We start from the raw sequence: 25,271 nt of genomic DNA, 5'->3' as shown, positions 1-25,271 counted from the left end.
CTCTCTCCAGTTTGTTTCTGCAGGCACTCAGAGCTATGAGTTTTCCTCTTAGCACTGCTTTCATTGTGTCCCATAAGTTTGGGTATGTTGTGCCTTGATTTTAATTGAATTCTATAAAATCTTTAATTTCTTTCTTTATTTCTTCCTTGACCAAGTTGTTACTGAGTAGAGCATTGTTCTGCTTCCATGTGTGTGGACATTCTGTTTTTTTCTTTTTGTTGTTGTTATTGAAGACCTGCCCTAGTCCATGGTGATTTGATAGGTTGCATGGGATTATTTCAATCTTTTTGTGTCCATTGAGGCCTGTTTTGTGACTGATTATATGGTCAGTTTTGGAGAAGGTACCATGAGGTGCTGAGAAGAAGGTATATTCTTTTGTTTTAGGATAAAATGTTCTATAGATGTCTGCTAAATCTATTTGATTCATAACTTCTGTTAGTTTCACTGTGTCTCTGTTTAGTTTCTGTTTCTATGATGTGTCCATGCTGAGAGTGGCATGCTGAAATCTTCCACTATTATTGTGAGAGGTTCTGTGTGTGTTTGGGCTTTAGTAAATTTTATCTTATGAATGTGGGTGCCCTTGCATTTGGAACAAAAATATTCAGATTTGAGACTTCCTCTTGGTTGATATTTTTTTGATGGATATGAAGTGCCTTTCCCCATCTTGTTTGATTCCTTTTGGTTGAAAGTCTATTTTATTGGATATTAGAATGACAACTCTAGCTTGTTTCTTCAGACCATTTGCTTGGAAAACCTTTTTCCAGCCTTTTACTCTGAGGTAGTCACTGTCTTTGTTATTGAGGTGTATTTCTTGTATGCAGTAAAATGTTGGATCCTGTTTATGGATCCAGTATGTTAGTTTATGTCTTTTTTTATTGTGGAACTGTGTTCACTGATGTTGAGAGATATTAAAGACAGATGATTCTTAGTTCCTGTTATGTTTGTTATTGGAGGTGGTAATATGTGTGTGTGGGTCTCTCTTTTAGGGTTTGTTGTGAGATGATTAATTTCTTGTTTTTTCTTTGGTGTACAAACTCTCCTTGTGTTGGAGTTTTCCTTCTAGAATCCTCTGTAGGGCTGGATATATATATATATATGCATATATATGTATATGCATATATAATTATATATATAATTATATATATATAATTAGGTTTGGTCTTATATATATATACATATATATATATATATATATGTATATATATATAGTTATAGTTCAAGTTTGGTTTTGTCATGGAATATTTTGGTTTCTTCATCTATGATTAGCGTTTTCTTGGGTATAGTAACCTGGGTTGGCATTTGTGTTCTCTTAGGGTCTAGATTATATCTGTCAAGGATATTATGGTTTTTAGAGTCTCCATTGAGAAGTTTGGTATAATTCTGATCAATCTGCCTTTATATGTTACTTGGCCTCTTTACCTTACAGGTTTTAGTATTCTTTCTTTGTTCTGGGCATTTAGTGTTTTGATTATTATATGATGGGGGGGGAGTTTCTTTTCTGGATCAATGTATTTGGTATGCTTATTTGTACTTTTATGGCCATCTCTTTTTTTAGGTTGGAGAAATTTTTTCTATAAGTTTGTTGAAGTATTTTTTTTTTTTTTTTGCCTTTTGAGGTGGGAATCTTCACTCTCTTCTACTCCTATTATTCTTAGGTTTGGTCTTTTCATTGTGTCCTAGATTTCTTGGATGTTTCAGGTTAGGAGTTTTTAATGCTGTATATATTCTTTGACAGTTGTGTCTATATCATATATACATACATACATATATATATGTATACATACATACATACATATATATATATATATATATATATATATATATATATATATATGCCTGAGATTCTCTCTTATATCTCTTGTATTCTATTAGTGCATCTGTAGCCCCTGTCTTCTTTTCTCTGTTTTCCATTTTCAGGGTTGCCTCTGTCTGTTATTTCTTTATTGTCTCTATTTCCATTTTTAGGTCTTGGACCACTTTGTTCAATTTCTTCACCTGTTTGATTGTGTTTTTCTGTATTTCTTTGAGGAATTTATTTATTTGCTCTTTAAAGGATTCTACCATAGAAGTTAATTAAACCTTAGAGTTTAAGTATGTTTTCCTATATTTCTTTTTCCCCTACCCCCTCTATATTTCTTTAAGTGGGTTATTTATATCTTCTGTTAAGATCTCTATTATCTTCTTGAGATGGGATTTTGGGTCAGCATCTTGCTTTTTCAGATGTGTTGGGGGTATTCAGAGCTTTTTATGGTGGGAGAGCTGGGTTCTGATGGTGTAAAAGTATGTTGGTTTCTGTTAGGTGTGGTCTTGTGCTTACCTCTTGCCATCTGATTATCTCTGGGGTTAGTTGCCCTGTGTGTCTCTGTCTGGAGCTTGCCCCCTGAGTCTCTGAGTTGCAGGAGATCTCCTGAGAGCTCTCTGGCCCTGTTTGTAGAAGATCTCCTGGGAGTTGTAGTGTTGAGAGAATGGGGCAGACGAGCAGATCCAGTTATAGGTTCAGACTAGAAGATAAATAGTGTTCTTGAAGAGGGGAGGGAGTTCTACATCTACTAGGCTCCTTATGGGTCCCAGCTGCTGTGGTTATTTTGGTGGGTGTCTTACCTGGGGCCCTGACTGCATCAGGACTCCTGGGAGATCTGCAGACTTGTGGTGTTGAGAGAGAGAGAGAGGTACAGACAAGCAAATCAGCCTGGGCTCATGTGGAGACCGGAAGGGAAAAGGCTGTGTTTACATTTTTATTAGTTCATCACATTTTCTTATACTGTTTTCTCCTTTCTTGTGACACAATCTTTTTTAGCTTTATTTACACTCATTTGCTTATTTTTCTATAAATGTGTATTCTTCTTGGGCCATAGCTATAAAAATATCTTTTTGAGCAGTGTTGTTTTTTTTTATACCATATTTGATTCTTGTTTTATAGTCTGATTTTTACATTGAAATTTTCAATCAATTATTTGTTGATTTTGTATATAATATGGGACAAGGGGTTGAAACTGAAACCTAGGATTTTATTCTGTGAGTGGCTGGGTTAAAGACTGCACTGAATTGTTAGATCATAATATGTCTATGAATACAATGAGGGTATTAATGGATAAACAATTAGATTCTAATGCTAGACTTGAGGTAGGTGGAGCTGTTCTGTATCTAAATTATGAAGACCCTGGGTAAGTTTAGAAAGGCTTCTTAAGCTCTTTGTACCTTCAAAAATCTTGCCTTCACATAGACCTTTCTGAATCTGGAAACTTCAAACCTCTGATAGCCTCTAGAATCAACCTTTAAATGCTTTGGAGGAAATCTTTCTTTGGCTAAGGAAATGGTAATGGCCACATTTTGGTAAAAGCTTTGCTTGTCCTAGGCTTTCTTAGGACCTTGCCAGATCCTCTATAATATAGAGGCCTTGACTTCTAACCAGTGCATCAAGATGAATCACAATGTGTTACTCATGAGGAGATACACTGTCTTCTAAAACACTGTTCTCATTCCCTGATTCATAGAAACTAATTTGGATATAATGTATCAGAATGAATTTTAACATTGTTAGGAACTGTAGCCTGTCTCTGCAAATTTGGACCAGTTCAGATTTAATAATGTAGTTTTTGCCATTGGTTATTCTTACCTTTAATGTTATACCTCAGTGATGCAGAAAGTTCTCAAATTCTTTGTGTAGTTACTAGGATGGATATCCAAAGTATCTGTTTTCTCCTTCATGTTAGCACAAGGAATTACTTTTACTCTCTGCTCACTGATGCTGGGAGCCTCCTATGTACAAAGTCTTTACAGATTCATGAGAAAAACAAGTTAGTGGATTACAGGTTTAAAGCCATCAGTAACTCTGAAGAGTGTTACAGCAGTCATTCTGTCGGTTCCAACTTGGGGTGGGAATAATGGCCAGTGGATTCAGAAACCTAAATACAACCACAGCAATTAGATCCAAAGAAGGCAGGTACTTTGTGGCTGCATGGAAATTACAAATATTAAGGAGGTGGCAGGGTGGTTGTTATGGTTTGATCTGAAAAAGCCCTGACTGCATAAACTAATTTAGGCAGAAGTGACTCCACGTCCCTGCTCTGTCCTTTGCTACTTGAGATGAATTGGAGTAAAGTGGTCCTCATTAGTATGTTTCTTGAAAAAAATGAAATGGAATCATATTTGCTTATTTCATGGCCTTATATCTCCTTGACAAGACAGGGATTTTGGACTGGTTTGTCCTTCATTGCATGTGCCTTAGAATAACACAATTCTCTTAACTCAATATTGATTTGTACAATACTCATTTAGTACAAAGTAGCTACACCTTCGTGTGTTTTTCTTTATTAAAGCAATGATTACACATTATTCATGTGACTTCTGGAATACTAATATCGCTTTTGGCAACACTTGGCTTTTCCTTTATAACAGGTGCTAACAGAAATAGACAACCATGGGCATTCAAAGTAGTAACAGACGTTTTTCTTTTGGACACATTTTGCTGTGTCCTGATCAGTAGCTGCTAGAAAAGAAAAGAACAGAAAAGACTTAGTCTCTTGGCTGTAGCTGTGGTTACCTTTTGCACGTTGATGAACAGGTAAGAGTTCTATACAAAGTACATACAAAATTTTATTATTTAAAGAAAAAATTCATAACTTGTATTCTGGACATGTAATAACATATGAGCTGCCTTGAACTAACATACCATGGACAGTCCTACAGCTCAGTAGCCATATTGGTTGTGATTACTACATTAGAAAAAGCAAATGGAGAATATTTTCTTTTCTATTCTTTTGAGACAAGGTCTCACTGTATAGGCCTCACTGGTTTGGAATTCATTATTTAGGTTAGGCTGGCTTTGACTCATCCTCTTAGATTTGCGATTAAAGGAAGAACCATGCTCGCTAGCTATAGAAAATTCTCCTCACCACAAAATCTTCAGTGGAACAGTGGAGCTATGGTGGTGGGAGGAAACAGAACAAAACTCTGCTTTCCCTACCCCAACACTTTCTCAGAGAAGATTCACAGCCTAAACCACTCACTAGCTTGCTCACATCAAATCTATCTTTCTGAGTTCTGTCTCATAGCCTTTCTCTACATTCTATGGGTTCTGACTTCTGTTGTGCATGATTGTTGAAAGAACAATGCTCTAAATCTAATGTTGGCCTCAAAATGATCATTCCCAGTCAGATCCTCAAGAGGTGACCACCTCGAGATTTTGTTTCCATTTGTGGCACTGTCAGCATGACTCTAAGAGGATGCTTTGTGTATTCCATGTTTCCTGGTGAAGTATGTGCAGCTCATTGTCTAGTACAAGAAAGAGGTGAAAGAAATCAAGTTTTGAAAGCATATTGCTGTGTTCAGTTTTCTTAATGACATCATTAATCTAATCTATATCTATCTATCTTTCTATCTATCTATCTATCTATCTATCTATCTATCTAGTCTTTTAAGTTGTTTTAAATTATCAGCTTGATGGAGTCTAGAGTCACTTTGGAAAAGGGCCTCTTTTATGTCTGTTGAGATTATCTTGATTGTGTTAATTACTGTGAGATAACCCATTTTAATTGTGGATAGGACCATTCCCAGGCAGGCATCATGGATCATTTAAATGGAGAAACTGAGGAATAATGTACTCATTCATTGTTCTCTGATTTTGGACTGTGGTTTATTGCAGTTTCCTCTCTAGTTTCTTTGATAAAATATCCTGGGGAAAACAACTTATGAGAGAAAGAACTTAGTTCATAATTACAAGCTACAATTTATCAGTACAAAGACATCAAGGAAGTCGAAGAAGTTAGTTGTCACAACCACAATCAAAAGGAGAGAGAGAAAGAGAGACAGAGACAGATATAGATATACAGTGAGAGACAAAAAAGAGAAAAGGACAGTCAGAGAGACAGTCAAAGAGACAGAGACAGACAGAAAGTGAGAGAATGCGAGAGAGAGATAGAGATAGAGAGATATCGAAACAGTGATAGAGTAATAGCAAGAGAGAGTGAGAAAGAGCAAGAGAGATAGATAGAGACAGAGACAGAGAGACAGAGAGAGAGAGACAGAGAAAGGCAGAGAGAGGCAGAGAGAGCTTGCATGCCAGTGTTTAGCTCACTTTCTGCAGCTTTTTACAGTCCAGGCCCTAAGCCCTGGAAATGGTGACATTTTTAACAGGCAAGTCTTCTTATTTCAGTTAATGAGGCAAAGACCTATAGGTAACCTAGATAACCTGAATTGATATTCTCTTCCCATGCCACTCTAGCTTGTGTCAAGTAGACAACAGTATCCATCAGGTGGATACAAGGTGACCACCTACTTCAGCTCCCATTGCCCTGGCTTCCCTGCTATCATATACTGAGATGGGAGATAAAATAAATTTGATATTCTCTTCCCATGCCACTCTAGCTTGTGTCAAGTAGACAACAGTATCCATCAGGTGGATACAAGGTGACCACCTACTTCAGCTCCCATTGCCCTGGCTTCCCTGCTATCATATACTGAGATGGGAGATAAAATAAATTTGATATTCTCTTCCCATGCCACTCTAGCTTGTGTCAAGTAGACAACAGTATCCATCAGGTGGATACAAGGTGACCACCTACTTCAGCTCCCATTGCCCTGGCTTCCCTGCTATCATATACTGAGATGGGAGATAAAATAAAGACTTTCTCTCTTCGTTGTTCTTTCAGAATATTATACCACATCAGAAAAACAAACCAAGGCAATTGCTAAGCAGAAGAGGTTTAATAGAATAGGACTGTTTTAGAGTCAAGGAGAGACTGAGAACTCAGTTCATTCAATGTCTCCCCGATGTAACAGATGATAAATGTGTCCATTGTTTTCACAGCAAAGACACAGAGAGAGACCACGATGGAATCTCCTGCCCTTGTTTTGATTCTCATTCTTCCTAAGTACACCTCTGGCTGGCCATCTCATTCTGCTAATCTATAGAATGAAATTCTGTCGTTTCCTTTACTGGACTGTGTTAATCACAAGGAAGACTTAGTTATGAGCTTCATGTAAAATAATTCAGTTGTATAAGCAGATTTTGCTATGCAGTGATAATGGTTAGCTTGATTCCTCATCCCTTGGATTGGACTCTTGTCCTACTGAACATAAGTTATGTGGTTGTAGTGGACTATCTAAGAAATAGGCATGACCCTTTTTATTCACAGGAACACTGTGAGGAATAATTAAAATGGTGGCCCTTGTACTTCATTCTAAGTCTACGCTTCCTTCCCACAGGGCCTTCAAGACATGCATCATCTGCTACGAACTTACCTAATCTAAAACATCAAGTTCATCTTCCCCATTAGCCAAGTTTATTGCAGTCACGTGTTAAACAGGCCTGTGAAAGGTCATAAAGGAACAGGTGCCTGACTCTTGATAAAAATCTGGCCTCTTGGTGAGCTAAGCTTTCCTGGTGATAAAGAAGAATGGGTTCTACAAAGAATATTTTTTTTAGAGGACCATGAGAAGAAGAAGGTTGAAGATCTTGGGAAATCTCTATTACTAGCTCTTCATTCTGTCCAAGTTTATTGCCCTGATACCTGGGCCCCAGAATGAAGCCCCAATGTCTGTTGCCTGCAGGGTGTTGACCCTAGGAATGCTCTCCCACTGACCGTTCCTCAGACCTCAAACTCATTTATCATCAGTTCTTTGACCCAGTGTCCTCAGCTCTGGTCAGGGATTCAGCATGTCTTGGTACTTACCTTGGTTGACCTGGAAGAGGTAGAGAGAGAGGACCAGCAGCAGAAAGCAGGAGATCTTCATGCTTGCTGCACAACGAGCTGATTAAAGACCAGACCAGAGCTGGGAAACTTAGCTCAAAGATGAACCCAAGCACAGAGTGCATCTGTCTTAATTGAGAGGCAGGAATAAGTAACCTCTGAGATGAGGCATAAGGAGGAGTGGCAATCTAGAGTGACTGTCCAATAGCTAAACCTTACAGTGTGTATACCGAGAAAACTCGAATGCTGAGAGCCTCCTGTCTCTGTTGCCTGGGCCTAGAGTTTGCTCTCCCCCTGAAATTGTTAAGTACCACTTGCCTAAACCAGACTCATAAACGCTCCTTAGGAAACTGAGACTACTCCTTTAAACTATGTTTACTGCCAAGGATTTTAAACTTACACTAATTACACATTGGTTGGTTTCACTCACAGTTCGTACGCTGGTTGTTTTACAGTGCAGGACATGGTTGGAAGCAGAGGGAAATGTCTTCCCCAGACTCTCAGACCAAGAATTTGCTACAAAAGTGGCATTCTAACTCCTGATCAGAGCCACTAAAAGAAAGGTGGAAACCAGGAGCCTGGATATTGTTTCTCGTTCAGTCAGCCATTGTCCCTATGTTTTCATTGACACACAGCTGTCTATGCTTTTCAAACTCTGGGGACAGCACTGGACAGTTATTCCAGATGTTTAAGTAACTAGCAAAATGAAAATACTTAAATATTAAAATATTTATTTTTGATTCTCATGAGGGGTATTTTTTTTTACCAGTTCAGGTGTCCAGCTGTTGATATTTCCAAAGTCCCCATCATTACAGATGACTCAGATTGTAACGCTGTCGGTCCCTGAGTATAAATGTCCTCAGTGACCACAGAATCATATACCTTCTCACTGTGGATCCAAAATGGCCACACTCTGGGTTTGGTTCCTTTCTGTCTTGCAATGTAAAACACCCCGCCCTCCTCTTAACTTTAGGTTGTAGGAAAATCTAGGTTTTTTTTTTTCCTTAAGACTCTTCCCTACTGTCCCTTACACTGATTGTCATTTTCTGCTCTCTTTCACTCACTCCTGCTGTCTCTAGATTAGCAGTAAGATCTGGAAGGTCAACTAGATACAATGTCATCTGAGGGCAAGAGTGTCTCATTGCGTGCCTGTGTCCTCCTTTGTCTCTCACAAGAGGAAGTGCAGTAGTGCCTGAATCTCTCAGTAAGGCCAAGGCTGACCCTCTGGTGGGGTTTGTTTTAGCCTACTCCTCCATTCTTCCACTCTAGGGTGAGTGTTTTACAGATCAGCTTAATTAGAATTTAATGGGTTAAGAAAAATTATTATTGTCTGTTCCCCTGACATATTTATCTGATTTTACCACACTCCTGACAGTGATTGGTTTTCCTATCCCCCTGGCTCGATTGGTTTCTAAGTTCAGCACATTCTCCTCGCTGTGCACCCATTCGCCCTCCTTCCTTTTTACAAATAGAACATTTGTAGACACATACCATAGAAAGAATGGTATATTATAAGAAAGTGCTACAGTGATATCTGTCAGATGAGCACACACCCTCCATTCTTATGGAGATCATCTTCTTAGGTACCTGCTGTAGAAGTGAATATTGAAGTGAACGGTGGAAACGCGACATTGCCTCATGGGGACAAAAGAGCAGGAAAAAATAGGTGCTAGAAAAATTCATTAAGTGCTCAAATCACATTTTGTGAGAAAAGCAGATCCAACAGTAAACATGGGCTACACGTCAGAAAGAGAAATAAACAAGCTGTGAAAAAGGTGAAACCAATCCTTCTCAAGTTCTCCCTTTAATTAGTGTACACTTTTCATTTACTCACTTGAAAATTTGAATCAAAGCAAACAAGGTTTTTTTTTAATGAAACCATGCCCAACCAAAATATTAATATAGGTTATATTTTGTTTATTTTGCATTGTTATTGAGATAATTTCATATGTTCTTGTCATATGCTTTAAATTGTTATTGTTGTTACATATATGTTAATATCCAAAATATACAAAGAGCTCAAGAAGTTAGACTCCAGAGAGTCAGATAACCCTATTAAAAATAGGGGTGCCTGAAACTGACCCGAACCTGTTCCACAGCTCCCTGCACTCAATCACGTTGGGGAGAGAGCTGAACTCCCAGAAGTGCAGACAATTCTGAGAACTCAGAGGAGACAACTACTTTATGCCCACATTCCTGACCCAAGAGGAAATCACTTAGTGCCATCTGTGCACCCTGAGCACAGGGACCTAGGAGCAGCAGGACCCTTTGCGTTTCTGACTGTGCTGAGAGCTGAAAGCCAGTCACCAGGATTATCAGTCACACCTGAGAGCAGAGGCAAGACCAACTCTTCCGTGCCAAACACCTGCCTGGAGGCTACAGGTCACACAAACCCAGGAGCAGCTCTCTGTTCCCAGATCCAGCTGAAAGAGAACAGGGCTACAGGAGGGCAGAAACACAGACCTACAGGAGAGTCAAGCCATGACAAGCTAACACCAGAGACAACCTGATGGTGAGAGGCAAGCACAGGAAACTAAGCAACAGAAACCAAGACTACTTGGCATCATCGAGGCACAGTTCTCCCACCAAAGAAAATATCCCAATACACTGGAAAAGCAGGATTTGGATTTAAAAATCTCATCTTATGATAATGATAGAGGTCTTTAAGAAAGACATAAATAACTCCCTTTAAAAAATACAGGACAACACAGGTAAACAAGTAGAAGCCCTTAAAGAAGAAACACAAAAATCCCTTAAAGACTTACAGGAAAACAACCAAACAGGTGAAGGAATTGAACAAAACCGTCCAGGATTTAAAAATGGAAATAGAAACAATAAAGAAATCACAAAGGGAGACAACCCTGGAGATAGAAAACCTAGGAAAGAGATCAGGGGTCATAGATGCAAGCATCATCAACAGAACACAAGAGATAGAAGAGAGAATCTCAGAGGCAGAAGATACCATAGAAAACATCGATGATCAAAGATAATGTAAAACACAAAAAATTCATAGGCCAAAACATCCAGGAAATCCAGGACACAATGAGAAGATCACACCAGAGGATAATAGAGTGAAGGCTCCCAACTGAAAACTTTCCTAACCTAAAGAAAGAGATGCCCCTAAACATATAAGAAACCTACAGAACTCCAAATAGATTGGACCAGAAAAGAAACTCCTCCTGTCACATAGTAGTCAAAACACCATATGCACAAAACAAAGGAAGAATATTAAAAACAGTAAAGGAGAAAGGTCAAGTAACGTATAAATGCAGACCTATCAGAATTACACCAGACTTCTCACCAGAGACTATGAAAGTCAGATGATCCTGGGCAGATGTCATACAGACCCTAAGAGAACACAAATGCCAGCCTAGGCTACTATATCTAGCAAAACTCTCAGTTAACATAGATGGAGAAGCCAAGATATTCCATGATAAAACCAAATTTACACATATCTTTTCTAGAAATGTAGCCCTACAAAGGATAATAGATTGAAAACTCCAACACAAGGAGGAAAAAAACTACACCCTGGAAAAAGGAAGAAAATAATCTCTTTGCAACAAAACCAAAAGAAGAGAGACACACAAACATAATTCCACCTCTAATAACAAAAATAACAGGAAGCAACAATCACTATTCCTTAATATCTCTCAACATCAATGGACTCAATTCCCCAATATATATATTTTGAATATTAGTCCTCTATTGGATGTAGAGTTAGTAAAGATTTCCCCCCCCAACAATCTGTAGGTGACCGATTTGTTCTATTGACTGTGTCTTTGGCTTTTCAAAAGCTTTTCAGTTTCATTCGGTCCCATTTATCTATTGTTGATCTTAGAGCCTGAGCCATTGGTGTTCTGTTTAGAAAATTTCTTCCTGGGCCAATGAGTTTGAGGCTCTTTCCCACCTCCTTTTCTATTAGATTCAGTGTATCTGGTTTAATGTTGAGGTCCTGGATCCACTTGGATTTGAGCTGTATGCAGAATGATAACTATTTTCGTTCGTCTCCATGCAGACTGCCAGTCAGCGGCACCGTCTATTGATGCTTTATTTTTTCCACTGTATGTTTTTGGCCTCTTTGTCAACGATCAAGTGTCCATAGGTGTGTGGATTTCCTTCTGGTTCTCCAATTCTATTCCACTGATTGACCTGTCTCTGTCCCAATGCCATGTGGTCTTTTTTTTTTTTTTTTTTTTTTTTTTTAACTAGGCCAAGAATTTTATTAACCTTTTCCAAACTTTATTCCCAGGTGTCTTCAGCTTAATTTGCTGCAAAGAATGAATTAGGCATAAGCGAAAACTGAAAAGAGCTGCAGTGTCCGGGGTGTGTGTGTGGGGGGGGTGGGTGGGGGGAGGAGGCTTGGGCTTAAAAATATTAGAGATCTAGATTTTATCAGATCCATAATAAACAAAAAAATTTTAAAAAGCAGTCATGATATAACACAGCAGATCCTGTACGTAACTTCTGCAAGGGTCACCTTCTTCAGAAGTCGCTTCAATTCAGTTTTGATTGTAGCCATTCTGATCGGTGTTAAGGCGAAATCTCAGGGTCACTTTGATTCGCATTTCCCTGATGACTAAGGACTTTAAACAATTTTATCCTCAGCCACTCAGGATTCTTCGTTCTTAGAAGCTTCATCAAAATTCTCCACCAGATCTGGAACTTCATCATCATTATCCTCTCCAGGAGCAAGTAGTGCTTTTCCATCCACAGATTGTTCGGGCAGAGCTTCAGCCCGTCTCCTCAGACTGGTCAGACGGTCCGCCCCAAGATGGCTGAGGATGCTAGGAAGCATTTCTGTCAGCTGCTTGATCTCACCGTGGCCTGTCATGGGGAAGGTGTTTGCTGCCAGAGACGCCTGATCTTTAGGGTTCTTAAAATAGATCGCTGTTCCTTGGTTTGTAAACATGTTCACCTCTTCAATACCAGAGACATTGTTTAGCCCTAACTTCTTTAAGGAGAACTGCAGTTTTTATCATCTGCTGTGTCTGTTCTGTGAACCACCTTCTTCTCTCTACCAGCAGTTCCTTTCCCACCAATGCGCACTTGTGCCTGCAGTTTGGTGAGTTTTCCTGGTTTGTGATCGTTTCTTTCATCTTGTCGGAGTGGAAATGGCGCTGCGCGGGGGACTAAGGTTCACACTCAGGGGGTCTCGGGCAGGCCAGCTGAGATAAGGCACACACACGCGGGGATGCAAGATGGCAGCTCTGCCATGTGGTCCTTATCACTATTGCTTTGTAGTACAGCTTGAGGTCAGGGATGGTGATTCCCCTAGAAGATCTTTTATTGTTGAGAATTGTTTTTGGATACCCTGGATTTTTAGGTTTTTTTTTTCCATATGATTTGAGAATTGCTCTTTCCGTGTCTGTGGGGTATTGTATTGGAATTTTGGTGGGAATTGTATTAAATCTGTAGTTAGCTTTTTTTTTTTTTTTTTGGTTCTTTTTTTCAGAGCTGGGGACCGAACCCAGGGCCTTGCGCTTCCTAGGTAAGCGCTCTACCACTGAGCTAAATCCCCAGCCCCTGTAGTTAGCTTTTAAAAAAATTTTTATTTTATATTTCTTTACTTACATTTCAAAGGTTATTCCCCTTCCCGGTTTCCTGTCCATAAATCCCCATCCTCCCTTCCCCTCCCCAATATGGGTATTCCCTCTACACATCCCCCTTATTGCCCTCCCCCATATTCCCCTGCACTGGGGGTCCAACCTTGGCAAGACCAAGGGCTTTCCCTTCCACTGGTGCCTCAACAAGGCTATTCTCTGCTACATATGCAGTTGGAGCCCTGGGTCAATCCATGTAGTCTTTTGGTAGTGGTTTAGTCCCTAGAAGCTCTGGTTGGTTGGCATTGTTGTTTTTATGGGTTGCAAGCTCCTTCATAGCTTTTGCTAAGGTAGTCATTTTTACTATGTTAATCATACCAATCCATGAGCATGGGAGATCTTTCCATCTTCTGAGGTGTTCTTTGATTTCTTTCTTCAGAGACTTGAAGTTCTTGTCATACAGATCTTTCACTTGCTTGTTAAGAGTTACACCAAGATGTTTTATACTGTTTGTGGCAATAGGGTCTTGTTTCCCAAATTTCTTTTCAGCCTGTTTTTCATCTGTACAAAGTAAAACTACTAATTCATTTGAGTTAATTTTATATCCTGACATTTTTATCAGCTGTAGAAGTTCTCTGGTGGAATTTTTGTGGTCGATTATGTATACTATCATATAATCTGCAAATAGTGATCTTTTGACTTCTTCCTTTCCAATTTATATCCCCTTGATCACCTTTTGTTTTCTAATTTCCCTAGCTAGAACTTCAAGTACTGTATTGAATAGGTAGGGAGAGAGTGGGCAGTCATATTTCGTCCCTGATTTTGGTAGGATTGCTTCAAATTTCTCTCCATTTAATTTGATGTTGGTTTTTGTTTTGCTATATATTGCTTCTATTATGTTTAGGTATGTGCCTTGAATTCTTGATCTTTTCAGGACTTTTAATATGAAGGGATGTTATATTTTTTGAAGGTTTTTTCAGCATTTTATGAGATGATCATGTGGTTTCCCCCCCACCCTTGAGTTTGTTTATATAGTGGATTACATTGATGGAGTTTTGTAAATTGAACCATCTCTGTATCCCTGGGATGAAGCATACTTGATCTTGGTGAATGGTGGTTTTGATGGGTTCTTGATTTAGTTTATGAGAATTTTATTGAGTACTTTTGCATCGATAATCATAAGCAGGATTGGTCTGAAGTTCTCTGTCTTTGTTGGGTCTTCATGTGGTTTGGATATCAGAGCAATTGTGGCTTCATAGAAAGAATTAGTGTTCCTTTTTTCTGTTTCTGTTTTGTGTAATAGTTTGAGGAGTATTGGTATTAGCTCTTTTTTAAAGGTCTGGTAGAATTCTGCACTAAAGCCATCTGGCCCTGGGCTATTTTTGATTGGGAGGTTTTTGATGACTATTTCTATTTCCTTAGGGACTTATGGGGTTATGGGACTGTTTATATAGTTGACCAGATCTTGATCTAACTTGGTGTGTGTTATCTATCTAGAAACTCATCCATTTTACCTAGATTTTCCAATTTTGTAAGGTATATGCTATTGTAGTTGGTTTTGATAATTGAATTTTCTCAGTTTTTGTTGTTATGTCTCCCTTTTCATTTCTGATTTTGTTAATTTGTACACTGTCTCTGTGCCCTTTAGTTAGACTGACTAAGGATTTATCTATCTTGTTGATTTTCTTAAAGAACCAACTCTTGGTTTTTTTGATTCCTTGTCTCATTTTCTTTGTTTCTTACTGTAGATTTCAGCCCTGAGTTTGCTTATTTCCTCCTGTCTACTCCTCTTGGGTTTATTTGCTTTTTTCTGCTCTAGAGCTTCTGGGTGTGCTGTTAAGTTGCTTGTATGGGATTTCTCCAGTTTCTTTATGAAGGCACTTAGTAGTATAAAATTTCCTCTTAACACTGCCTTCACTGTGTTTCATTTGTTTGGCTATGTTGTGTTTTCATTTTCATTGAGTTTAATAAAATTTTTTATTTATTTTCTTATTTCTTCTATGACCAAGGTATCATTGAGTAGAGTTATTCAGCTTCCATGAATATGTGGGCTTTCTGTTGTTATTGAAGTCTAGCTTTATTCCATCATGATCTAATAGGATGCAGAGGATTTTCCAGTTTTCTTGTATCAGTTGAAGCTTGTTTTATGTCTGATTACATGGTCATTTTTGGAGAAGGTTCCATGAGGTGCTGAGAAGAAGACAAATTCCCTTGTTTTGGGGTGAAATGTTATGCAGATATCTGTTAAATACATTTGGTTCATAACTTCTGTTCATTTCACCGTGTCTCTGTTTAGTTTCTGTCTCAATTGTCCATTAGTAAGAGGGGGTGATGAAATCTCCCACTATTATTGTGTGAGTTTCTATGTGTGTTTTGAGCTTTAGTAGTTTATTTTATTATTGTGGGTGCCCTTGTTTTTGGGATACAGATGTTCAGAATTGAGACTTCCTCCTGGTGGATTTTTCCTTCGATGAATATGAAGTGTCCTTCCCCATCTCATTTGATAACTTTTGGTTGAAAGTCTATTTTAATGGATATTAGAATGGCAGATCTAACTTATTTCTTGGGACCATTTGCTTGGAAAACTTTTTTCCAGCCTTTTACTCCGAGATTGTGTCTGTCTTTGTGACTGAGGTATATTTATTGTATGTGGCAAAATGTTGGATCCTGTTTATGGATCCAGTCTGTTAGGCTGTGTGTGTGTGTGTGTGTGTGTGTGTGTGTGTGTGTGTGTGTGTGTGTTTATTGTGGAATTCATTCCATTGATGTCGAGAGATACCAAAGACAAATGATTGTTAGCTCCTGTTATTTTTGTTGCTGGAGGAGGTGTTATGCGTGAATGATTCTCTTCTTTTGTATTTGTTGTGAAATGTTTATTTTCTTATGTTTTCATGGTGTAGTTACCCTCCTTGTGTTGAGAATTTTGTTCCAGTATCTTCTGTAGGGCTGAATTAGTAGTAAGATGCTGTTTAAATTCGTTTTTTTTTCATGGAATATCTTGATTTCTCTATCTATGATCATGAAGAGTTTTACTGAGTATATTATCCTGGGCTGGCATTTGTATTCTCTTAGGTTCTGAATGACATCTGTCCAGGATCTTCTGGCTTTTAGAGCCTTTGTTGAGTAGTCTGGTACAATTTTGATCAATTTGACTTCATATGTTACTTGACCTTTTGACCTTACATCTTTAAATATTCTTTCTTTGTTCCAGGCATTTAGTGTTTTGATTATTATGTGACAGGAGGATTTTCTTTTCTGGTCCAATCTATTTTGTGCTCTGTAGGCTTCTTGTACATTTTTGGCGATCTTTTCCTTTAGTTTGAGAAGTTTTCTTCTATGATTTTGTTGGAGATGCTTTCTGGCCCTTTGAACTGGAATTCTTCACCCTGTTCTATTCCTATTATTCTTAGGTTGGATCTTTTCAATGTGTCCTGAATTCTTGGATAATTTGGGTTAGGAACTTTTTACTCTTTGTATTTTCTTTGACTGATGTGTCAATATCTTCTATGGTTTCTTCTATGCCTGAGATTCTCTCTTCTATCTCTTTATTCTGTTGGTGATGCTTGTATCTGTATTTCCTGATCTCTTTCCTAAGTTGTCTGTCTCTAGGGTTGCCCACCTTTGTATTTTCTTTATTGTTTCTAATTCCAGTTTTAGTTGTTGGACCATTTTAAGAAAGTTCTTTTTATATCCTCCTTAAAGCTCTTTATCATTTTCATGAGATTAGATTTGAGGTCATTATCTTGGTTGTCAAGCATGTTATCCAGAGGTTGCTGTGGTGGGAGAACTGGGTTCTGATGATGCCACTTTGCATTGGTTTCTTTAGCATACAACCTTGTGTTTGCCTCTGCCCATTTAGTTCTGTCTGGTGTTAAGTTGCATGGGCATCTTTGACTTGAACTGGCCTCCACAGAGTCAGGTAAAGCTCTGTGACTTGAATTAGAGTTGGTCTCCTTGGAGGCAGGCAGTGTTGTCTCTGGTTAGAGTGGGCTTCCCATGTCTCTAGTTAGAGCAGGCCTCCTGTGTCCCTGGTTACTGTGGATGTTCTGTGACCTTGTTTACTGTGGATCTCCTGGGAGACTTCCAAGCTTGTAGCATTTATGTGGGTATAAGGTTGCTGATCTGACCTGGGTTGGGGAAGTAAGCCAGAAGGAAGGTTGAGCTCAGGGTTTGGGGTGGAGGAGTTGGGTCCTGAGCCAGCTGGACTTCCTGGTTGTCTCACCTTCTAAATTCTCACCTGTGTCTTTGGTTTCTGTGGAATTCCTGGGAGGCAAGCAGGATCTAGCATTTGGGTATCACGTTGCTGATCTGGCCCAAGTGGGGAAGTGGGATTATATATTTTGATTATTATGAATTATTATGATCTAGTGAATGAGTACAGATATATTTTTGGCATATTTTCTTTCAGTTATTTTGGGTATATGTTGGTTCAAGGCTACTACAGTAGCATATAGCCCAGTAGTTGCTCTGAGGATATTTACATGAGAGCTAATGTTTATACAATAGTTGTGTTGATATTCCCTGCCAAGAACAGTGGAGAAATAATCAACTTGTGCATCTTCATCTAGTATCATCCTGTTTCTCTGATGTTAGTATTTTTAATAAAAGTGAAGTGGCCTCCCATTTGGGTTTTAATATTTATTTCTCTAGTGATTAGTGATGCTGAGCATTGTTTCATTGACAACAGTCATTTGCACATCAGTCTATGAGTAACTATGTCCAGGTGCTTTGGCATTGTTTTAATTGGGTTCCTTTCTGTGTTTCTCTTTATTGTCTTACTTCCTACTGTAAATTGAATATTGCACAGTTATTAGATATATGATATGTTTACATTTTGATGAGTTCATAGCATTCTTCTTATTCTCTTATCCCCTTTCTTGTGAAAAAGCTTTTTTAGTTTGATTTACCTTCATTTGCTTATTTTTGCTATAAATGTGTATCCTTCTTGGGTTATAGCCATAGAAATGTCTTTCCAAGCAGTGTTTCAGAGATTTTGTACCATATTTGTTCCTTGTTTTATAATCTGAGTTTTCATATTGACACATGGACAGACACATGGCTCCAGCTGCATATGTAGCAGAGGATCGCCTTGTTGGGCATCAATGGGAGGAGAGGCCCTTAGTCCCATGAAGGCTCGATGCCCTGTGTATGGGAATGTCAGAGTGGGAAGGCAGGAAGGGGTGGGTGGGTGGTTGGGGGAGCATCCTCATAGAAGCAGGGGAGGGTGAATGGGATAGGGGGTTTATGGACGGGAAACCGGGAAAGGGACAACATTTGTAAGTAAATAAAAAATATCCAATAATAAAAAGAAGTTGACCTTCATAAAAAGAAAACAAAAAGACACCTTCAATCCATTGTTTGTTCATTTTCTATATAATATGAGATAAGGAGCTGAAACTGAAACCCAAGGTTTTATCCTGTGTGTGGCTGGGTTAAAGGCTGCATTGAATCGTTGGATCATAATACATACATATATATGTCTACAATGAGGATACTAACTAGAAAACAATTAGATTCTAGTGCTAGACTTGAGGTAGGTAGGGTTATTCTGTATCTACCTTATGAAGTCTTTCTGCATTCAAAAAGGTCAGCCTTTACATGGACCATTCTGAAACTGGAAACTTGAAACCCATAAACTCAGGCCTCTAACATCAACCCCTAATCACCTGTGAGAAAAACTTTCTTTGGCTAAGTAAGTGGCAATGGTTATGTTTTGATAAAGGCTTTGCTCATCCTGGGTTTTCTCAGGACCTTTCCAGCTCCTCTGTACTTCAGTCTACATAGTGAGCCTCGATTTCTAACTGGTGGAACAAGATGAGTCACACAGTATTACTCATGAGGATGCACACTGTCTTCCAAAACACTGTTTTCATTTCCCGATTTGTAGAAGATAATTTGAATATAAGGTGTGGGGATGAAATTTAAGAAGGGTGCTGTAGCTATTCCCCCAAGATTTTAATCAGGTCAGATCAAATAATGTAGTTTTTCCTGGTGGATATTTTTACATTTAATGTTGTGTGTCAGTGATGTAGAAAGGACTCAAATTCTATGTATAGTTATTGGGACGATATCAAAGCCCAAAGTTATCACCATTAAAAAGGCAGCAGTATCTCGTTTCTCCTTCACGTTAGCACACAGAATTACTCTTACTCTCTGCTCGCTGACACTGGGAGTCTCCTATGTATAAAGTCTTTCCAGATTCATGTGGGAAACAAGTTAGTGGATTACAGGTTTAAAGCCATCAGCATCTCTGAAGAGTGTTGCAGGAGTCTTTCTGTTGGTCCCAACTTGGGATAGGAATGGGGCCAGTGGATTCAGAAACCTAAATACGATGATTATAATTGGATCCAAAGATGGCAGATACCTTGTGGCTGCAGGGAAACTGAAAATATGGAGGAGGTGGCAGGGTGGTTGGGATGGTTTGATCTGAACAAGCCCTGACTGCATAAACTAATTTTAGGTAGAAGTGGCCCCACGCCCCTGCTTCCTCTTGACAATGAGGTGAATTCCTATTCAGACAAGACGGCGTTCAATAGGATATTTCTAGAAAAAGCAAATGGAACTTTATTTGCTTAATTCCTGGCCATATTTCGACTTTATCAGGCAGGGATTTAGACTGGCCTGTCCTTTACTGTAGGTGCCATAAAATAACCCACATTTTCTTAACTCAATACAGATTTATAGACAGCGCGTGTTAGTGCACAGATGCTAGACTTCAGCACCCCTTTATTATAGCAATGGTTACACCTTCTTCTTTGGAACTCGGATAGACAAAAGGCGTTTTTGGCAACATTTGCCTCTTCCTTCATAACACGTGCCGACCTCGTCTTGGAAATATGGGCATCGGATGGTGTGACAGGTGTTGTTCTTTTGAAAACATTTTACCGAATCAATACCAGACACTGCAAGAAAACGAGAAACAAACCTCAGGCCATCTGCTACAGATGCGGTGATTTTTTTTTTTAGCACATTTGTGGGAGGTAGGAGAATTCTACACAAAGAATACGGAAAACAATTAGCATTTTAAGAAAAAATTCTGCAATTGATGTTGAAGACCACCAATGAAATTATATTTGCTCTGAATTCAATCACCAGGGAGAGTCCCATTGCTCAATAGCCATTCAGCTTATGGTTAGAACACTGGAAAGAGCAAACAGAGAATACTTTCTTTTCTATTCTTTTTGAGAGAAGCCTCATTCTATAGGGTTTACTGGCTTGGGATTCATTATTTAGGTCAGGCTGGCTCTGACTCACAGAAGTGCTCCTTCCTCACCCTCTTGGATGCTGAGAGTAAAGGAAGATCCACGATCTCTGGCCATAGAGCACTCTCATCACCACAAACTCTTCCGTGGGACAGTGGAGCTATGGTGGTGGGAGGAAATGGAGCGACACTCTGATTTCCCTGTCCCAGAACTTTCTAAGAAAACCCAACCACTCACTTGCTCATACTAAATCCATCTTCCCAAGTTCCGTCTCACAGCCTTTCTCTGCATTCTGTGGGTTCTCACTTCTGCGGTGTATGATTGTTGAAAGAGCAATGCTCTAAGTCAAATGTTGGCCTCAAAAATGATCATCCTCAGTCAGACCCTCAAGAGGTGACGCCCTCCAGATTTCTTTTCCTTTTGTGGTGCTGGTGATGCTGGTATCCTAAGAGGATGCTTTACGTGTTCTATGTTCCCTGGTGAAAAACTTGCAGCTGATTGTCTAGTTTGTGCTCTCTGTTTTTAATCAGTTTATTTGTTTTATTAAATTGTTACCTTAACAAAATCTAGACAGGAAATGGGCAAATTTTTTTGCCTGTAGGAGATTGTCTTGATCGTTTTTATTGATGGGAGATGACCCATTTTTAACTGTGAATGGCAGGCATAATGGAATATATAAAGTGGAGAAACTGAGGAAGGGAGCACTTATCCATGCTACTCTCTATGACAAAACATTCTGAAAAAAAACTTATGAAAGAAAGGGCTTAGTTCATAATTATAAGTTACAGTTCATTATTACAAGTACATCAAGGTGGAGGGAACTTGAAGTAGTTAGTAGTTTCAGTCACAAACAAAATCAGAGGGAGACAGAGAGAGAGAGAGAGAGAGAGAGAGAGAGAGAGAGAGAGAGAGAGAGAGAGAGAGGACAGAGACAGAGACACAGGTATAGAGATGGAGACAGAGAAGTAGAGAGACAGAGAGGCAGCTATAGACACACACACATGATGGACACGTAAGCACACACACACACACGGGGTGGAGAGAGAGAGAGAGAGAGAGAGAGAGAGAGAGAGAGAGAGAGAGAGAGAGAGAGAGAGAGACTTGTATGCCAGTGCCTAGGCCCTATACCAGGAAATGATATAACAAGTAATTCTTATCTTAGTTAGTGGAATAACTTAGACAATTACCTATGGATAATCTTGACGACCTGCCACTGACATTCTCTTCCCTGCCACTCTAGCTTGTGTCAAGTAGACAACAGTATCCATCAGGTGGATACAATATGACCACCTACTTCAGCTCCCATTGCCCTGACTTCCTGCTACAGTATATCATATACTGAGCTGGGAGATAAAATAAAGACTTTCTCCCTTTGTTGCTTTTTCAGAATATTATATCACATCAGAAAAAGAAACCAAGGCAATTGTTAAGCAGAAGAGGTTTAATAGAATAGGGCAGTTTCAGAGGGAAGGAAAGACTCAGAACCCAGTCTCCCTGATCTAACAGATGACAAATGTGCCAATTGTTTACACAGAGCAGAAAGGCCAGAAAGACAGAGCCTGGACCAGGATGGATTCTCCCAGCCTCAGTGTCAGGAGCCAGGCTGCTGGAAGGCTTTCTCAGAGACACTGAGTAAAGGGAAAGCTACTACTGCACCTTTGACTGAGGCTAAGTCTGCACTGAGGGATGGGGCCAGGGCTTCAAAGAATCAATGCTTTGATCAGTCCCAAGGGCACAGTATGTTCAGTCTGTGACACACTTGAGATATCCTGTGTTCCCTTTGTACTGCAATGATTGATTCGCTTCCTGATAACTTTGTCCCATTTTATGATAGCTTTCTGCTTACTCTGTCCCAGTTTTCTCCCTGTAAAACTTAAAAGCTGTGCTACTTAATAAACTCACTTGACATAAAGCATCAGCTCAGGCAGGGCCTTCTGACCTGAGCTTTTCTTTATTCTTTGTTCTTCTTCAGTCCTTCATTGTCAGAAACCTGTAACTGAAGAGTAGCCTGAGCAGCTTAGAGAGGCAGAACTGAGTCCTTTAGGTCATAGTGGAATTTCTGGTTGAGCCAAACAGCAATAGACATAGCAGCTTGTAATTGGAGCCACAGGATCTTGTGTCCTGGAATCCTCATCTTTGCCTCATTTTAAAATCAACAAATGGACCCAGACACACACACACACACACACACACACACACACACACACACACACACACACACGTATATAATCTCCAGCTTTTAGGGAAGAAAGAGATTCCAGATCTAAAAATGACTCTGACAGAGTCATGTTATACAGTTAACAACATGGGGAGGCCAAAAATTGCTAAATGGGATGCCAAGTGGATCATCTCTTCTATTCTTGGTCCACCCTTATTGACCTGTATACACATCATATTCTGAATAAAACGTTATCTTCCATTATGTCCCTGTACTATTTTAAAACCTTTAGGGTTGTCTAACATTACATATGGGTGGCCTGTTGATCCCAGTGCAAGACATTTTTGAGTTAGTTCTTGGGATTCATGATCCTCCTTGAAACCTCCCTTCAGCATTCAAGGCTCGCTTCAAAGCCATATCACTACTCATGGCTTGGGTTGGGCTTTCGACCTATGGAACACTGGTCTTGTGATTATGGTAAACTATATTTCTAAGAATTAGGTCTTGTTACTCCTTTTTATTCACAGGGACGCTGTGAGGAATAAATAAAAACAAGAGGCCTTGTATTTCATTCTAAGTCTGTACTTGCCACACATCATCTACACTCGTCATCTATTATTGAGTTACTTAATCTACCACACCAAGTTTATGCTCCCCATTAGCCAAGTTTACCGCAGTCATGTGTTAAATGGACCTGTGAAAGGTCACAAAGGAGCGGGTGCCTGTCTCCCAATAGACACCTGTCCTCTTGGTGAGTTATGTCTTCCTTGGGGTAAGGAAGAATGGTTTCTATAGAAAATATTTTCTAGAGGTCCGTGACAGGAAGGAAGATCTTGGAAATCCCTATTACTAGCTCTTCATTCTGGTCAGGCTCATTGACTGATTCCTAGGACACAGGTTGAAGCCCCTGAGGTCAATTGGCTGCAGGGTGTTGACCCTAGGAATGCTCTCCTGGTGATTGCTCCTTAGACCCCAAACTCACTTTTCACCTGTTCTAGGACCCAGTGTCCCCAGCTGTGACCAGGGGTTCAGCAGTTTTTGGTACTTACCTGAGTTGATCTGGAAGCAGGACAGAGAGAGGACCAGCAGCAGAAAGCAGGAGATCTTCATGCTTGCTGCACAGCGAGCTGATTAAAGACAAGGCCAGAGCTGGAAAGCTTAGCTCAAAGATGAACCCGGAGCACAGAGTGCATCCATAATAATAGAGAGGCAGGAATAAGTAACCTCTGAGATGAGGCATAAGGAGGAGTGGCAATCTAGAGTTACGGTCCAATGGCTATCCTTCACAGGTTATCCTGAGACATCTTAAATCCTGAGGTCATTCTGTCTGTTTTCCTGGTCCTAGATCTTGCTCTCATCCTGGACATGCAATCACCTCTTTTCTAATCAGGATACTTAAATGCTCCATGAAAAACACACATTTCCCTCCGAAAATATAGGTCTCCCAAGGTTTTTAAACTTATAGTAATTCCACATTGGTTAGCTTTACTCATAGTTTGTATATTTGTTGCTTTATAATGCAGGGCAAACAGGCATCAGAGGGAGATATTTTGCCCAGACTTTCATGTTATTATGATGTAAATGGATCCATTTAAAAAACATTGTAGATACACAACAAACTTTTAGTGTAAATTATCCTGATATTTCCATGTATATCAAGAAGTGGCTACAAATGTAGCATTCTAATCCCTGGTCAGCATCACCTAAAAGGAGGCTGGAAACCAGGAACCTGTCAGTCTGCTTTTACTGACACACAGCTGTCTATGTTTTCAACCTTTGGGTACAGCACTGAACAGTCATCCAGACATTTAAGCAAATAGCAAAATAATTATATCAAATATTGAAACTTTTTAAAATTTTGGACTTTTTAGGATACTTTTTACAAGCTCAGGTGTCAAGCTGCTGTTACCGTCCAGTGTCGTTCGTCATTGATTAAGGTTTCAATGCTGTTGGTCCCTGAGTGAAATGTTTTAAACTGTAAGACAGAAAGGAGTGGACACCAGAATGTGGTCATGTTGGGATCCACAGTGGGGAGGCCCCTGCATCTGTAGTCAACGAGGACATTTATACTCAGGTTGGCAGAAAGCAGAAGTTCTGAATCAGAAGGGGGAGATTAGGACTTTATGGGGCCTTCTTTTGCTAGCATAGGGTTTAGGCAAGTTGAGCATGGATAATTTCTGTTTGTTGGGAATTATGGGAGGAGGGGGGAGTCCATAGTTGTTAGACCCTGGTACTTGGATGACTATGGCAGAGGGATGCTGCTTCCTAGGATTTCTGGGCTGAGTTGAAGAAAACTCTTTTTTTGTGAATTAATTATTTTCTTACTTTTTGTTGAGGATTTTATACACGAGCACTTCATTTGCATCCTTTCAATGCCTCCTACACCCTCCAGTTCCTCTGTGCTCTTCTACACACAAGTGAAGATGTAGAACTCTCAGCTCTTCCAGTAGCATGCCTGCCTGGACACTGCCATGCTCCCACCTTGGTGATGATGCACTGAATCTCTGAACCTCTGAATGCTACTACAGATTCACCAACTTTTCTTTCCTTATTGTTATACAGAGATGCGGAGGGGGGAGGGAGAGGGAGAAGGAGAGAGAGAAAACCACTGAATTCATTTATTTGGTTTACGGGGACCACTTGGGATTCAATAATACTTCAGGGGTCTTGTCTCAGTAGA

The 25,271-nt window shown here is 39.5% G+C and overlaps 3 protein-coding genes and 1 pseudogene across 2 annotated transcripts; all 4 read right to left on the bottom strand.

Annotated features, from left to right (window-relative positions):
• Positions 1–25,271, bottom strand: part of Erich1 (glutamate-rich 1) — a gene marked incomplete at its 5' end in the record, with an annotated part of 52,793,804 nt that overhangs the window by 4,793,858 nt on the left and 47,974,675 nt on the right.
• On the bottom strand, positions 4,296–7,773 carry Defb38 (defensin beta 38). Its single transcript, NM_001037552.2, has 2 exons — positions 7,674–7,773; positions 4,296–4,486 (listed from the first exon to the last, which is right to left on the bottom strand). The coding sequence occupies exons 1-2, from the start codon at positions 7,732–7,734 to the stop codon at positions 4,356–4,358; spliced, it is 192 nt and encodes a 63-aa protein (NP_001032641.1). The 5' UTR covers positions 7,735–7,773; the 3' UTR covers positions 4,296–4,355.
• On the bottom strand, positions 12,301–12,755 carry LOC148000630 (transcription factor BTF3 pseudogene; annotated as a pseudogene).
• Positions 19,973–23,770, bottom strand: Defb39 (defensin beta 39). The gene is made up of 2 exons (NM_001037522.1): positions 23,641–23,770; positions 19,973–20,133 (listed from the first exon to the last, which is right to left on the bottom strand). The coding sequence occupies exons 1-2, from the start codon at positions 23,699–23,701 to the stop codon at positions 19,973–19,975; spliced, it is 222 nt and encodes a 73-aa protein (NP_001032611.1). The 5' UTR covers positions 23,702–23,770.

This window comes from Rattus norvegicus, chromosome 16, assembly GCF_021556685.1.
Source record: "Rattus norvegicus strain SHRSP/BbbUtx chromosome 16, alternate assembly SHRSP_T2T, whole genome shotgun sequence".
NCBI classification, from domain to species: Eukaryota; Metazoa; Chordata; class Mammalia; order Rodentia; family Muridae; genus Rattus; species Rattus norvegicus.
Note: the sequence above shows the minus strand (reverse complement) of the source record. Positions and strands in the feature narration are given on the sequence as shown.